This window comes from Mobula birostris, chromosome X, assembly GCF_030028105.1.
Source record: "Mobula birostris isolate sMobBir1 chromosome X, sMobBir1.hap1, whole genome shotgun sequence".
In the NCBI taxonomy this organism is placed as follows: Eukaryota; Metazoa; Chordata; class Chondrichthyes; order Myliobatiformes; family Myliobatidae; genus Mobula; species Mobula birostris.
Window position 1 is genome coordinate 80,550,043 of NC_092402.1, and position 12,517 is coordinate 80,562,559.

At 43.1% G+C, this 12,517-nt stretch overlaps 1 protein-coding gene across 1 annotated transcript in view; it reads right to left on the bottom strand.

Annotated features, from left to right (window-relative positions):
- The window catches only part of fam171a2a (family with sequence similarity 171 member A2a), a 293,993-nt gene that overhangs the window by 13,342 nt on the left and 268,134 nt on the right, over positions 1 to 12,517 (bottom strand). The window contains exon 7 of the mRNA XM_072248783.1: positions 9,454 to 9,577. Coding sequence (XP_072104884.1) covers positions 9,454 to 9,577 — 124 coding nt within the window. The remainder of the gene's footprint in view (positions 1 to 9,453; positions 9,578 to 12,517) is intronic.

The window sequence follows — 12,517 nt, forward strand, 5'->3', positions numbered from 1 at the left end:
TATAGATGCTGCCTGGCCTGCTGCGATCCACCAGCATTTTGTGTGTGTTTCAGTACATCTGTTGCTTTTCAGTCACCTACATCTCTTCTGTGGCCAGAAATTGTGCAATGCAGCAGCAATCTTTTCCCATGCCTCCACAGAACCCCGGGATACATCTCATCAGGTCTTGGGGACTTATCCATCTTTCTGACGACCAAATCATCCAAAACCTCCTCCTTTCTAATAACTGCTCTGAGAATGTGCCTTCCCTGAATTTCCCAACTAAAATGTCCTACAATATAGTGAACTCAGATGAGAAGAATACAGTTAAGACTTATCCGTGCTCTCCAGCTTGGATTGCAAGTCCTGTCTATCTTTTAACCATATCTTATGACAGCGATAGTTTCACATTCCACCCTCAGCCCAACAGCCTTACTAATCAGGTGCATTGTGTAAAACAGTATCTGTCCAACTTTGCTTTTCTCCATTGTTCCTTATCACATCCTTGGAATTTATATGCACAGTAGCACAAGGCTTTTCAGTTCTAGTAACACGGGTTCAATTCCCACCACAGTCTATGTCCTCCCTGTGGAATCTCTGGGTTTTCCCTGGATGCTCTGATTTCTTCCCACAGTCCAAAGACGTACCAGTTGATAGGTTAATTGGTCATTGTAAATTGTTCTGTGACTGGGCTGGGGTTGGATTGGGGGGTTGCTGGGTAGCGAGGCTAAAAGAGCCAAAAGGGCCAATTCCACACTGTATCTCAATAAATAAAAATCAAAGTGACTGCATGAGGACATGAATTTACAAGGCATGGTTACTATATACTTTATACTTATACTTCATACTTTATTGTCGCCAAACAATTGATACTAGAACGTACAATCGTCATAGCGATATTTGATTCTGCGCTTCCCACTCCCTGGATTACAAATTGATAGTAAATATTAAAAAATTAGGCGTGTAATAGTAAATAAATGGTATTCTACGTGGTGCAGAAGGTTATGAAAAATTATAGGAGTTCCTGATCACCTAGGATTGGCAAGCGGCTTTCTATCCAGATAAATGTGAGGTATTGCATTCTGGGAGATCAAATCAGGCTAGCATTGATACAGTGAATGGTAAGTATTGAGGAACAGAGGCACCTCGGAAGTGCATAGTTCAATGATAATGGCATCATAGGCAGACAGGTGTTGAATAAGTCATTTGGCATTCTGGCTTTGTCAATCAGGGCCCCGAGTTCAGGACTTGGGAAGTTATGATGAAGCCATTTAAGATATTGGTGAGGCTGCACTTGCAATGTTGTTTGAGGTTTTAATACCCTGTTATAGGAAAGATGTGTCTAAGCTAGAAAGAGTGCAAGAAAGATTTACCAGGATGTTGCCAGGACTTGGGGGGCTTGAGGTTGAGTAGACCAGGACTTCATTCTCTGGACTGTAGAAGATTGACAGATGACACAGTAGAGGAATATAAAACCATTAGGGGCATAGACAGGGCGTAAGTACATAATCTTTTCCCCAGAAAGAGGCAGCTAAAAAGGAGAGTGCTTAGTTTTCAGATCAGAGGTGAAATGATGTAAAGGGACATCAGGAGCAGCTTCTTCACACAAAGGGTGGTGTTTATTCGGAGTGAGTTGAGGTGGCACATTAGCAAAAAATAAAAGCCACCTAGTTAAGTACATGGTTGGGACAAGTTTAGAGGGCTATGGGTTAAATGCAGGCAGATGGGACTAGCTCACTGGGAGGGCTATTTCCATGCTGCACTTGAAGGATTCAATGAACTCCTCTGTTGAATGAAATATAAATACAAATACAAAATCAAGAGCCTCCCTCCTGTGCCCGTTAAGCACTCCAACTGTAGCTCTGAATGTTAACGTTCTCACAATACTTCCCTTTAAAAGACCCCTAACTAGTACACTAGAATACAATGGTGAATTCATACAACATCGATAAAAGACATAACTAGACCAACCCACAATACACATTAAAATAACTATGGAATGCAAACTGATCGATTGCCAAATGTGGTGCTGGTGAGACATGGAGATGCTTTACGAGCAGTAAAGAAAACTACTAACTATTCTATTAATTACACTTTTCAGGACTATAATCTCTGAAATCCACAGCCTGTAATTTCCCTTTCAGAGTTATGTCATTGAACCATCTGCATAACTGGCATTTTTGTAGCATCTTGAAGGATTCGTCAAACAGGACTCTCAAAAATGCAGGCACAACTGCGACGGCCATTGCAGGAGCAGACTTCAGGTGAGATTGAAGTGGCAGGGCCTGGGCCCCGGCAAAAGTGAGAAACAAACCAATGTTCAGCTTGTATAAGCACTGAGCCTGATTAAAGAGATCAGAGTGTCAAGGCTGAAGGTGAAGGATGAACAAGTGTTCAGTTTACTAGGTCCGTGACAGGTTACTCCTCAAAGCACTGAACAACCTACATGCCTGTAGCCATTGGGCTCCTGGACGGCTGCAGCACTGAACCGACTCCATGGCTGTGCACTTACTTTCGGGGACTCTGTAGTTCATGTTATTTGTTTACATTTTTTATTGTTTGCTCAATTTTTTTCCCCCACTGAGTGGATGTTTGATAGTTTTCGTTCTATAGTTTTTTTTAAGTGGGTTCTTCTGTGTTTCTTTGTTTTGTGGCTGTCTGTAAGAATCTCAAGGTTGTATATAATGTGCACACTTTGATAATCAATGCACTTTGGATTTAGTAGTAATTCCGGCAAGGCCACATTACGTTACAGAGAAATAATGGGCACATTGTCTATAATTTCTTCCCTGCAGAAGAAATTATAGCAGGTACATCCGAGATCTTTCCAACAGATAATCACGTGATAACAACCTGGATTAGAAAAATCACTCCAGTGTTTTGCTGGTGAATCTCATTGTTCAATTTCCACCCTGTGGTGAGCTCTAATGCCCAGCAGGGGGAGCCTGAGCCACAAACCAGGAGGGCCAGAACACCATGTTTTGAGCTCCATCTGCTGATGGTTTCAACTCTTACAAATCACAGGGTTTCCACTGGGCTTCTGCTAGAGTTCTCTCAGTTGCTTGTACTTGGAAACAGATGTAAACAACCTTGTTTGGAATGTAGAAACAGGAGAGGAACATAGAAATAGGAGTGGATTGTAAGCTACTTAAGCATACTTTGTCACTCATTGGTGTCACAGCTGATTTCTGACCAACTTCAATCTAACAAACATGCAATTTTCAGCTTCTGGGCTGTTTTGCGCCACTCTGTAAGTTCAAAATTGTTATCAACTCCACTCACACCAGTCAACAATTTTTCACATCAGCCCTGTTCCAAGAATGATTATGAGTACTGTCATTTCAGTTCTGCAAATTATTTCTGTATTTTGTATAGGTCCTTTACTGTTTGTCATCTATATCAATGATAATGTGGTTAACTGTGGATGACACCAAAATTGGGGGTGTAGTGGGCAGTGAGGAAGGCTATCGTGGCTTGCAGAGGGTTCTGCATCAGCTGCAAAAATGGCAGATGGAATTTAATGCAGACCAGTGTGAGGCGTTGTACTTTGGGAGGACCAACCAGGGTAGGTCTTACACAGTGAACGGTAGGGCACTGAGGAGTGTGATAGAAAAACAGGGATCTGAGAACACAGGTACATAATTCATTGAAAGTGGCATCATAGGTAGATAGGGTTGTAAAGACAGATTTTGGCACTTAGGCCTTCATAAATCAGAGTACTGAGTACAGGAGTCAGGATGTTATGCTGAAGTTATTAAACACATTAGTGAGATTTAATTTGGAGAATTGTGTGCACTTTTGGTCACCAATCTACAAGAAAAATGTAAATAAGGTTGAAAGAGTGCAGAGGAAATTTACAAGGATGTTGCCGGGACTTGAGAATCTGAATTATAGGAAATGTTGAATAGGCTAGGACTTAATTTCCTGGAAGGTAGAATATTGAGGGGAGATTTGATAGAGGTATACAGAATTATGAGGGGTACAGATAGGGTAAATGCAAGCAGGCTTTTTTCACTGAGGTTGGCTGAGACTAGAACAAGAGGTCATGAGTTAAGGGTGAAAGGTGAATTCTTAAAGGGAACCTGAGGGGAAACTTCTTCACTCTGAGGGGGGTGAGAGTGTGGACCGAGCTGCCAGTGGAAGTAGTGAATGCGGGTTTGATTTCAACATTTGGATCGGTATATGGATGGAAGGGGTGTGGAGATCTATGGTCCAGGTGTGGATTGATGGAATAACAGTTGCATTCTGTGCTGTAGCGCTCTCTGATTCGACAACTCCTGCTCTAAAGCACACTTGCCATGTGGAATTGAGTCGAAACAAATGTATACACTACTGTTTGCTCAGCAGTAGTTCAACTAAAGGAACTTTCCCTCAACCTAGACAGAGACCAGGACTGTGAAGCCTGCTTAGGTAAGGCCTCTTTAATTTGCTTATATAACTATTCTTCATCAGGTGCCCTACTGTATGAACAATTAATACACGAGCCCCATAGTTCATGGCATTTGCCTGATCCTACACCTACCAAATTGCCAATGAACAGGCACCAAAAACTTCAACCGACTCTGAACGTGCAACACACACCACTGCCAACCACTGCTTCCGTGTGCCAGATTCATGACTGGCCATACACCATAGAGACTACAGCACAGAAACAGGCCTTTTGGCCCTTCTTGGCTGTGCCGAACCATTTTCTGCCTAGTCCCACTGACCTGCACACAGACCGTATCCCTCCATACACCTCCCATCCATGTATCTGTCCAATTTATTCTTAAATGTTAAAAAAGAACCTGCATTTACCACCTCGTCTGGCAGCTCATTCCATACTCCCACCACCCTCTGTGTGAAGAAGCCCCCCCCCCCAACGTTCCCTTTAAACTCCTCCCCCCCCCCATCCTTAACCCATGTCCTCTTTTGTTTTCTCCCCCTTGCCTCAGTGGAAAAAGCCTGCTTGCATTCACTCTATCTATACCCATCATAATTTTATATACCTCTATCAAATCTCCCCTCATTCTTCTACGCTCCAGGGAATAAAGTCCTAACCTATTCAACCTTTCTCTGTAACTGAGTTTCTCAAGTCCCGGCAACATCCTTGTAAACCTTCTCTGCACTCTTTCAACCTTATTTATATCCTTCCTGTAATTTGGTGACCAAAACTGAACACAATACTCCAGATTCGGCCTCACCAATGCCTTATACAACCTCATCATAACATTCCAGCTCTTATACTCAATACTTTGATTAATACAGGCCAATGTACCAAAAGCTCTCTTTACGACCCTATCTACCTGTGACGACACTTTTAGAGAATTTTGTATCTGTATTCCCAGATCCCTCTGTTCCACTGCACTCCTCAGTGCCTTACCATTAACCCTGTATGTTCTACCTTGGTTTGTCCTTCCAACACGCAATACCTCACACTTGTCTGTATTAAACTCCATCTGCCATTTTTCAGCCCATTTTTCCAGCTGGTCCAAGTTCCTCTGCAGGCTCTGAAAACCTTCCTCACTGTCTACTACATCTCCAATCTTTGTATCATCAGCAAATTTGCTGATCCAATTTACCACATTATCATCCAGATCATTGATATAGATGACAGTAACAATGGACCCAGCACTGATCCCTGTGGCACACCACTCGTCACACCTACCAACAACCAGACTGCTCACCTTAGCAGTAGTGGCCCAGCACTATGACTGGGAAGGAGAAAGATTAACTTACAGGTTGAGTCTGTGGTGAGGAAGGCAAATGCAATGTTTGCATTTATTTCAAGAGGACTAGAATATAAAAACAAGAATGTAATATTGAAGCTTTATATGACATTGGTGAGGCCTCACTTGGAGTATTGTGAGCAGTTTTGAACTCCTGATGTAAGAAAGGATGTGCTGGTATTGGAGAGGGTTCAGAGCAGGTTCATGAGAATGACTGCAATACCACTCCCCAGCATCCTTTACCTCCTTTACTGTCCACTTTGATGCACCTAAATCCCAGAACATCCTGCCCTTGTGAAAGCTAAGTCTCCATAATGGCCACAACATTATAGTCCCATGCACTGACCTGTGCTCTCAATAAAAATCCAACCACACTGGATTTTCTCCCCAACCCAGCTACCTCAAATTCATCCAATGTCTTCCTACCTTGAAATTCTATACCCACTCACCCCATTGTTTGGTTTCAGCTGAACCAACTTGCAGGAGCATAAATATGAAAAAGTTTGCAAGGCGGAACCTGAGATAGGTAGCTGTCTTCATCTGTGCCTCTTATCATCTTGTACACCTCTATCAAGTCACCTCTCATCCTCCTTTGCTCCAAAGAGAAAAGCCCTTGCTCCCTCAACCTATCCTCAGAAAACACCTCATATGGATGGAGGTGACAAATCCTTGGAAATCTCTGCCTCGCGGGTCATGGAGACGTGGTGATGGTTAAATCAAATAGCAAACTCACATATTGTTGCATATACATGTTCCAACATCCTTTTTTGTTAAAGAAGGTGACTCACATCAGAATTAGGTTTATTATCACTGACGGATGTTGTGAAATTTGTTGTTTTGCAGCAGCAGTACAGTGCAATGCGTAAAAAATACAACACATTTCAAGAAATGAGTAAAAAGATAAATAAGTCATGCAAAGGAGAGCACAGTGAGGTCGGGTTTATGCTTTGTTCAGAAATCTGATGGTGGAGGTGGAGAAGCTGAGTGGGTGTCATCAGGCTCCTGTACCTCCTCCCTGATGGTAGCTAGGAGAAGAGAGCATGTCCTGGATGATGAAGGTCCTTAATGATGGATGCTGCCTTCTTGAGGCATCACCTATTGAAGATGTCCTCGATGGTGGGGAGGCCATGATGGAGCAGGCTGAGTGTACAACCCTCTGCAGCTTTTTCTGATCCTGTGTGATGGAGCCTCCATACCAGACGGTGATGCAACCAGTCAGAATGCCCTCCATAGTACGTTGGTAGAAATTTTCCAGAGTCTTTGGTGACATACCAAATGTCCTCAAACTCCAAATGAAACATAGCTGCTAGCTTATCTTCTTCATAATTGCATCAATATGTATGGCCCAGGATAGACCTTCAGAGATGTTGATTCCAGGCAGGTATGCTGACAGCCTCTGCCATCCCTCTCCCTGCTCTCACAGCTCAGGGCTGCTGAATCACAACAGATCAAAGATTCATCCCACTCTGGTCACCCCCTCTCCATCGGGCAGAAGATACAAGAGATTGAAATTATGTACCACCAAGCTCAAGGGCAACTTCTATTCCACTCATGATTGCACCTCTTTTTTAATAAAGATGAACTATTGATCTCACAATCTACCTCGGTGTGGTCCTCAACTTTATCTATTTGCTATATCACACAATATTTTTTTTTCAGTTGTACTGCCTCAATGTGCTTATGTTTTGGAATGATCTATTTGGATGGTGTGGGTTACAAAGTTTTTCACTGTATCTTGATATAATAATAATTTAATCACCAAAATTTGCAGCTGAACAACCAGCTCAACTGTTTTAGAGGTTTACATATATATTAATGTGAATTTAGGCTTGGATCATTGAATTGACTTTATTACTTACATCCTTCACATACATGAGGAATAAAAATCTTTAGATTACATCTCTGTCTAAATTTGCAATGTGCAATTTATAGTAATTTATAATAAATAGTATGTACAACAGGTCAGTCAATATAGCATAGAAATACAGTTGTGTTAGCATGAGTTGAGCAGTCTGACGGCCTGGTGGAAGAAGCTGTCCCAGAGCCTGTTGGTCCTGGTTTTTATGTTGCGGTACCGTTTCCCGGATGGAAGCAGCTAGATGATGGCAGTTGGTAGCCCAATCAAATCTATCAATTCTCTGAATCAGGATCCTGGAACACACTCATGGCATTCAGAATCTGTTTCACTGCTTAAAATGAACCCTGATTCACTGTTTAAAATGAACCCTACTTGGTTTCAGATAGTGTCATGTGTAATAAATGGCTAAGGCCTATGAAGTTAATTTGGCCTCAACCTTGAAAATCTGCTAGTGGTTTTGCCCAGTCATTTAGCTATTCAAAAACTGGCAGCTATAATGCAATTAGTAACTATTTTGTTGGAGTTCTGAGTTGAGGCACTGTGTTCATTCATCATTATGTGCTGTGTTGTATGATGTGGCAAACGTGGTCTTTCCATGATTGAGATCGTTCTTGACAAATTACTCTACAGAAGAGGTTTACTGTTGCTTTCTTCTGAGTAGTATCTTTACAAGACAGGCGATCCTGACCATTATCAATACTCTTCAGAGATTGTCTGCCTGGCGACAGTAGTTGCATAACCAGGACCAGCTGTTCATACGACCACCCACCAACTTCAGCCATCCAAGGAGAAAGGTGTCAGTGGTGGTGCACAATGATTGTCTTGGATGTTTTTGTTGTAATCACAAAACCCTGTTGAACACTGGTAATGTAGAATACTGCAAGCCCGGTTCTCTGGTTCATCGGGGAGACCGACGGCGGGAGAGCTGCATGGCCTGGGATGTTGCGCGGAATCCGGGCCCTCAGGCATCGGGGTCACCTGTTGCGACCACAGGGAAGGGGATGCTGGAGCTGGCTGTGTGCTGCTGGAGGCCATGCTGGGTTGGAGACTGGCCCCTCCCACTATTGCTGCTCTCCAGTGTTCGCTCAGTGGGAGACAAGCTGGACTGCGTACATCTGCGGCTGCACTTGCGCAATATACGGAACTGCTGCAGGCTTATTCTTACAGAAACATGGCTCCAGAACAACATGCATGCACCATCAGCCTACAGGACATGACACTCAGGGACTTGGGCTACATTAATATGTTTTAATATTATTTTTTATAACTATGCTTTACTGCCATCATACTTATATGTGCTGTGTGTGACTGTTGGTTCTGTGTTTTGCACCTTGGCCCCAGAGGAACGATATATTGTTTGGCTGTGAGTACAAGTATGGTTGAATGACAATTAAATTTGAACTTGTCTAAGCTACTCTAACAGCACCACCCAAAATCAGAAATTCTACCACTAGCCAGGGCCAGTGTAACAGGTGTATAGGAACACCCTGACATGCAGGTTACACTCCAAGCCATGCATTAACTGATCTATTATCACTGTAGGGTCTAAATCCTGCAGCTCTCTCTGTAACAACACTGTGTGAGCATCTTCACCAAAGGTGTCCAAGAGAGCAACACTCTATCACTTTCTAGGGCAATTAAGAATGAGCAGTAAACGTTGGCCTTGTTAGTGATGCCCATAACACAAAAGACATGTTTAAAAAGAAACCCCAAGGTCTGAAAGTCCAAGAGGCTAAATTGCCACAGTTATAATGTTTAGTCCAGGAGGTTTCACTCTGCTGGATGCTGGGGACGCAGCAATCGTTGACAGGTAGGTAACAGTGGGGTAGGGTAAAGGGGTACAAGGAAAAGAAAACAAATATTACACCAACTGTGAAACAAACAAATAAAAATTAATCATAGGTTTACCTGCAGTAATAGAGAAGCAAACACACCAGAACTAGGACCAAGAGAGCCAGAGCCCCAAGAATGGTGAGCAAGAATATGGTGTGGTAGGTGGTGATGTCTCCGAACCTTGATGGACTGACTGCAGCTGTAAACAAGCAGTGAGGAGCAGAGTTATGAACTGACAAACTTCTAAAGAAACTCAGTTTCTGATAGAAGCACATAATTAACATTTTTTTTTAAAGTTCCTAATCCCTTGTTTAATGTTGTCTGCTGGAAGGTGAATCTTTGGAAATTTCAGTAGTTGAGTTATTAGCACACCTTTCCTGAGTTATGGGGAAGTAGTGGCTTAGTTACTAAGCCTGGTGGAACTGCTTCTACTGACAGGAGAAGGGGCAAAACCAGTTGCTTCAGGCAGATGGGGCTCGTCAGCCATGGTTGGCAGCTCACCTAGGAGAAGGAAAACTCTGATCACAAACCCCTGCTGCCTTGTGGCTATACCCACTCATGGGGAAGGCTTCAGGAGTAAACCCAGAGGAAAAACCCAGAGCTGGAGTCCCTAAGGTAGTCCTACACTGAGTTCAAGACTGACTGGCAACTCCTGCAATGCTGCTGGTACCAAACTGTACCGGTCTCTGCTGTTCCTTTGGGTTCATCAGCTGCGTGGAGAGGGGGAGCCTGATACATGGGCAACAACTTGCCCTCCATATCGGCTTGCGTATCATATAGACAACTGCGATTCAACATCCATGGTCGATCCTTCCTCAGGGAAAGGTTGAATACGTTAGGACTTTATATGAGGGGAGAGCTGACAGGATGAATACGCACAGGCTTTCTTCTGAGGTTTGTGAGACAAAATCTAGAGCCCATGGGTTCAGGGTGAAAGGTGAAGTACCTGAAAGGGAATTTCTGTGCAGTTCTGCCGAGCATCGTGGGCAAGCTACGTTGATGTCGGATTGTATGGTGACAGATATGAGCTGCCCCAAGCTCATCCCTAGGTTGTACTAGTTGTTAACGCAAACAATGCACTTCACCGTACGTTTCGATGTGCATGTGATAAATAAATCTGAATCTCAAATTCTTCACTGAGAAAGTGATGAGAGTGTGGAACGAGTTGCCAGCAGAAGTGGTGGGTGCGGGCCCGATTTCAACACGAGAGAGAAGTTTGGATCGGTACATGGATGGGAGGGGTAAGGGAGGGGTATGGTCCAGATGCAGGTCGATGGGACTAGGTAGTTGAAATGGTTCAACATGGACTAGATGGGTTGAAGGACCTGTTTCTGTGCTGTACTTCCCTACGATAGGGTCAGTCTATCTAAATCAAGAAATCAATTCACTAGCCACCTGCTGAGGGGCTATGCAGCATATCCCCTACCCTCTCTCTTCACAAAGACAGTATTTACTCTATTTCAACTTCGGTTTGCTTCAGAAGCACTTTGTAGAAGTTTACTCTGTGCTCCAAGCTCACTTTCCTGAGGAATTGGTGCAGCGGGCACAGGTCAGGGTTTCCGATTTCTGGATCATTGGGATCTCTTCTGGAGAAGGTATGACATGTACAAAAGGGATAGATTACACCTGAACCAGGGGGAAACCAATATCTTTGAGGGTAGGTTTGCTAGAGCTGTTGGGGAGGTTTAAGCTAATTTGACAAGGGGATGGGAACTGAAGTGATGGGGCAGTTGGTAGATGCACTGTGTAGTGAGACTGTGTGGAAGGACAGGCTGAAGATCAGGAAAAATTGCAGTCAGTGGGATGGGGTGAAGTGTAACATGGGGGCAAAATCAAAAAGCGTGATGAGTGCAGGACTGAAGGTGTTGTATTTGAATGCACGCAGTGTACGGAATCAGACACTGTAGATGATCTTGTAGAGCTGTTAAGTGATTGGTAGGTGTAATATTGAGACTGAAAGAAGATCACAGTTGGGAGCTTAACATCCAAGGGTACATATTGTATTGAAAGGACAGGCAGGTAGGCAGAGAGGGTAGGGTGGCCCTGTTGGTAAGAAGTGAAATCAGATCCTAGAAAGAGGCAACATAGGATCGGAAGATGTAGAATCCTTGCGGATAGAGTTAAGAAACTGCAGAAGACCGTTGGGAGTTACAAACAGGCCTCCGAACAGTAGCCATGATGTAAGCTATAAATTGCAATGGGAGATGGAATAGGCATGTCAAAAGGGAAATATTATGATATGCTGGTAGATTGGGAAAATCGGGTTGGTGCTGAATCCCAAGAGAGGGAACTTGTAGAATGCCTACAAGATAGATTTTTAGAACAGCCTGTGGTAGAGGCCACTGGGGGAAAGGCAATTCTGGATTAGGTTTTGTAATGAACCAGATATGATTAAGGAGCTTTAGGTAAAGGAACCTTAGAGGCAGTGGTCATAATATGATAGAATTCACTCTGCAGTTTAAGGAGAAGATAAAGTCAGATTTGTCAGTATTACAGTGGAGTATAGATAATTACAGAGGCATGAGGAGCTGGCCAAAGTTGATTGGAAGGGGACACTAGCAGGGATGACGACAGAACAGTAATGGCTGGAGTTTCTAGGGGCAATTCGGAAAGTGCAGGATACATACATCCCAAAGATGATGAAGTATTCTAAAGGGAGGATAAAGCAACAGTGGCTGACAAGAGAATTCAAAGACAGAATAAAAGGAAAAGAAAGGGCATATGGTATTGCAATAATTAATGGGATGTTAGGGGATTGGAAAGCTTATAAGGAAGGTAACAAAAGACCATCAGGAGACAAAAGATGAAATATGAAACCAAGCAAAGAAAATTAATCTCAGAGTTGAATATGATAACATATGTACTTTGATAACAAATTTACTTCAAAATTTTGAACTAAGCTGCCAATAATATAAAAAAGGATACCAAAAGATTTTTCAGATTTATAAAGAGTAAAAGAGAGGCGAGAGTGGATACTAGACCTCTGGAAAATTACACTGGAGGTAGTAATGGGGGACAAAGAAATGTGGATGAACTTTAAGTATTTTGCATCTGTCTTCACTGTAGAAGACACAAGCAGTAGTATGCAGAAATTTGAGAGTGTCAGAGGGCAGAAGTGAGTACAGTTGTTATTACCAGG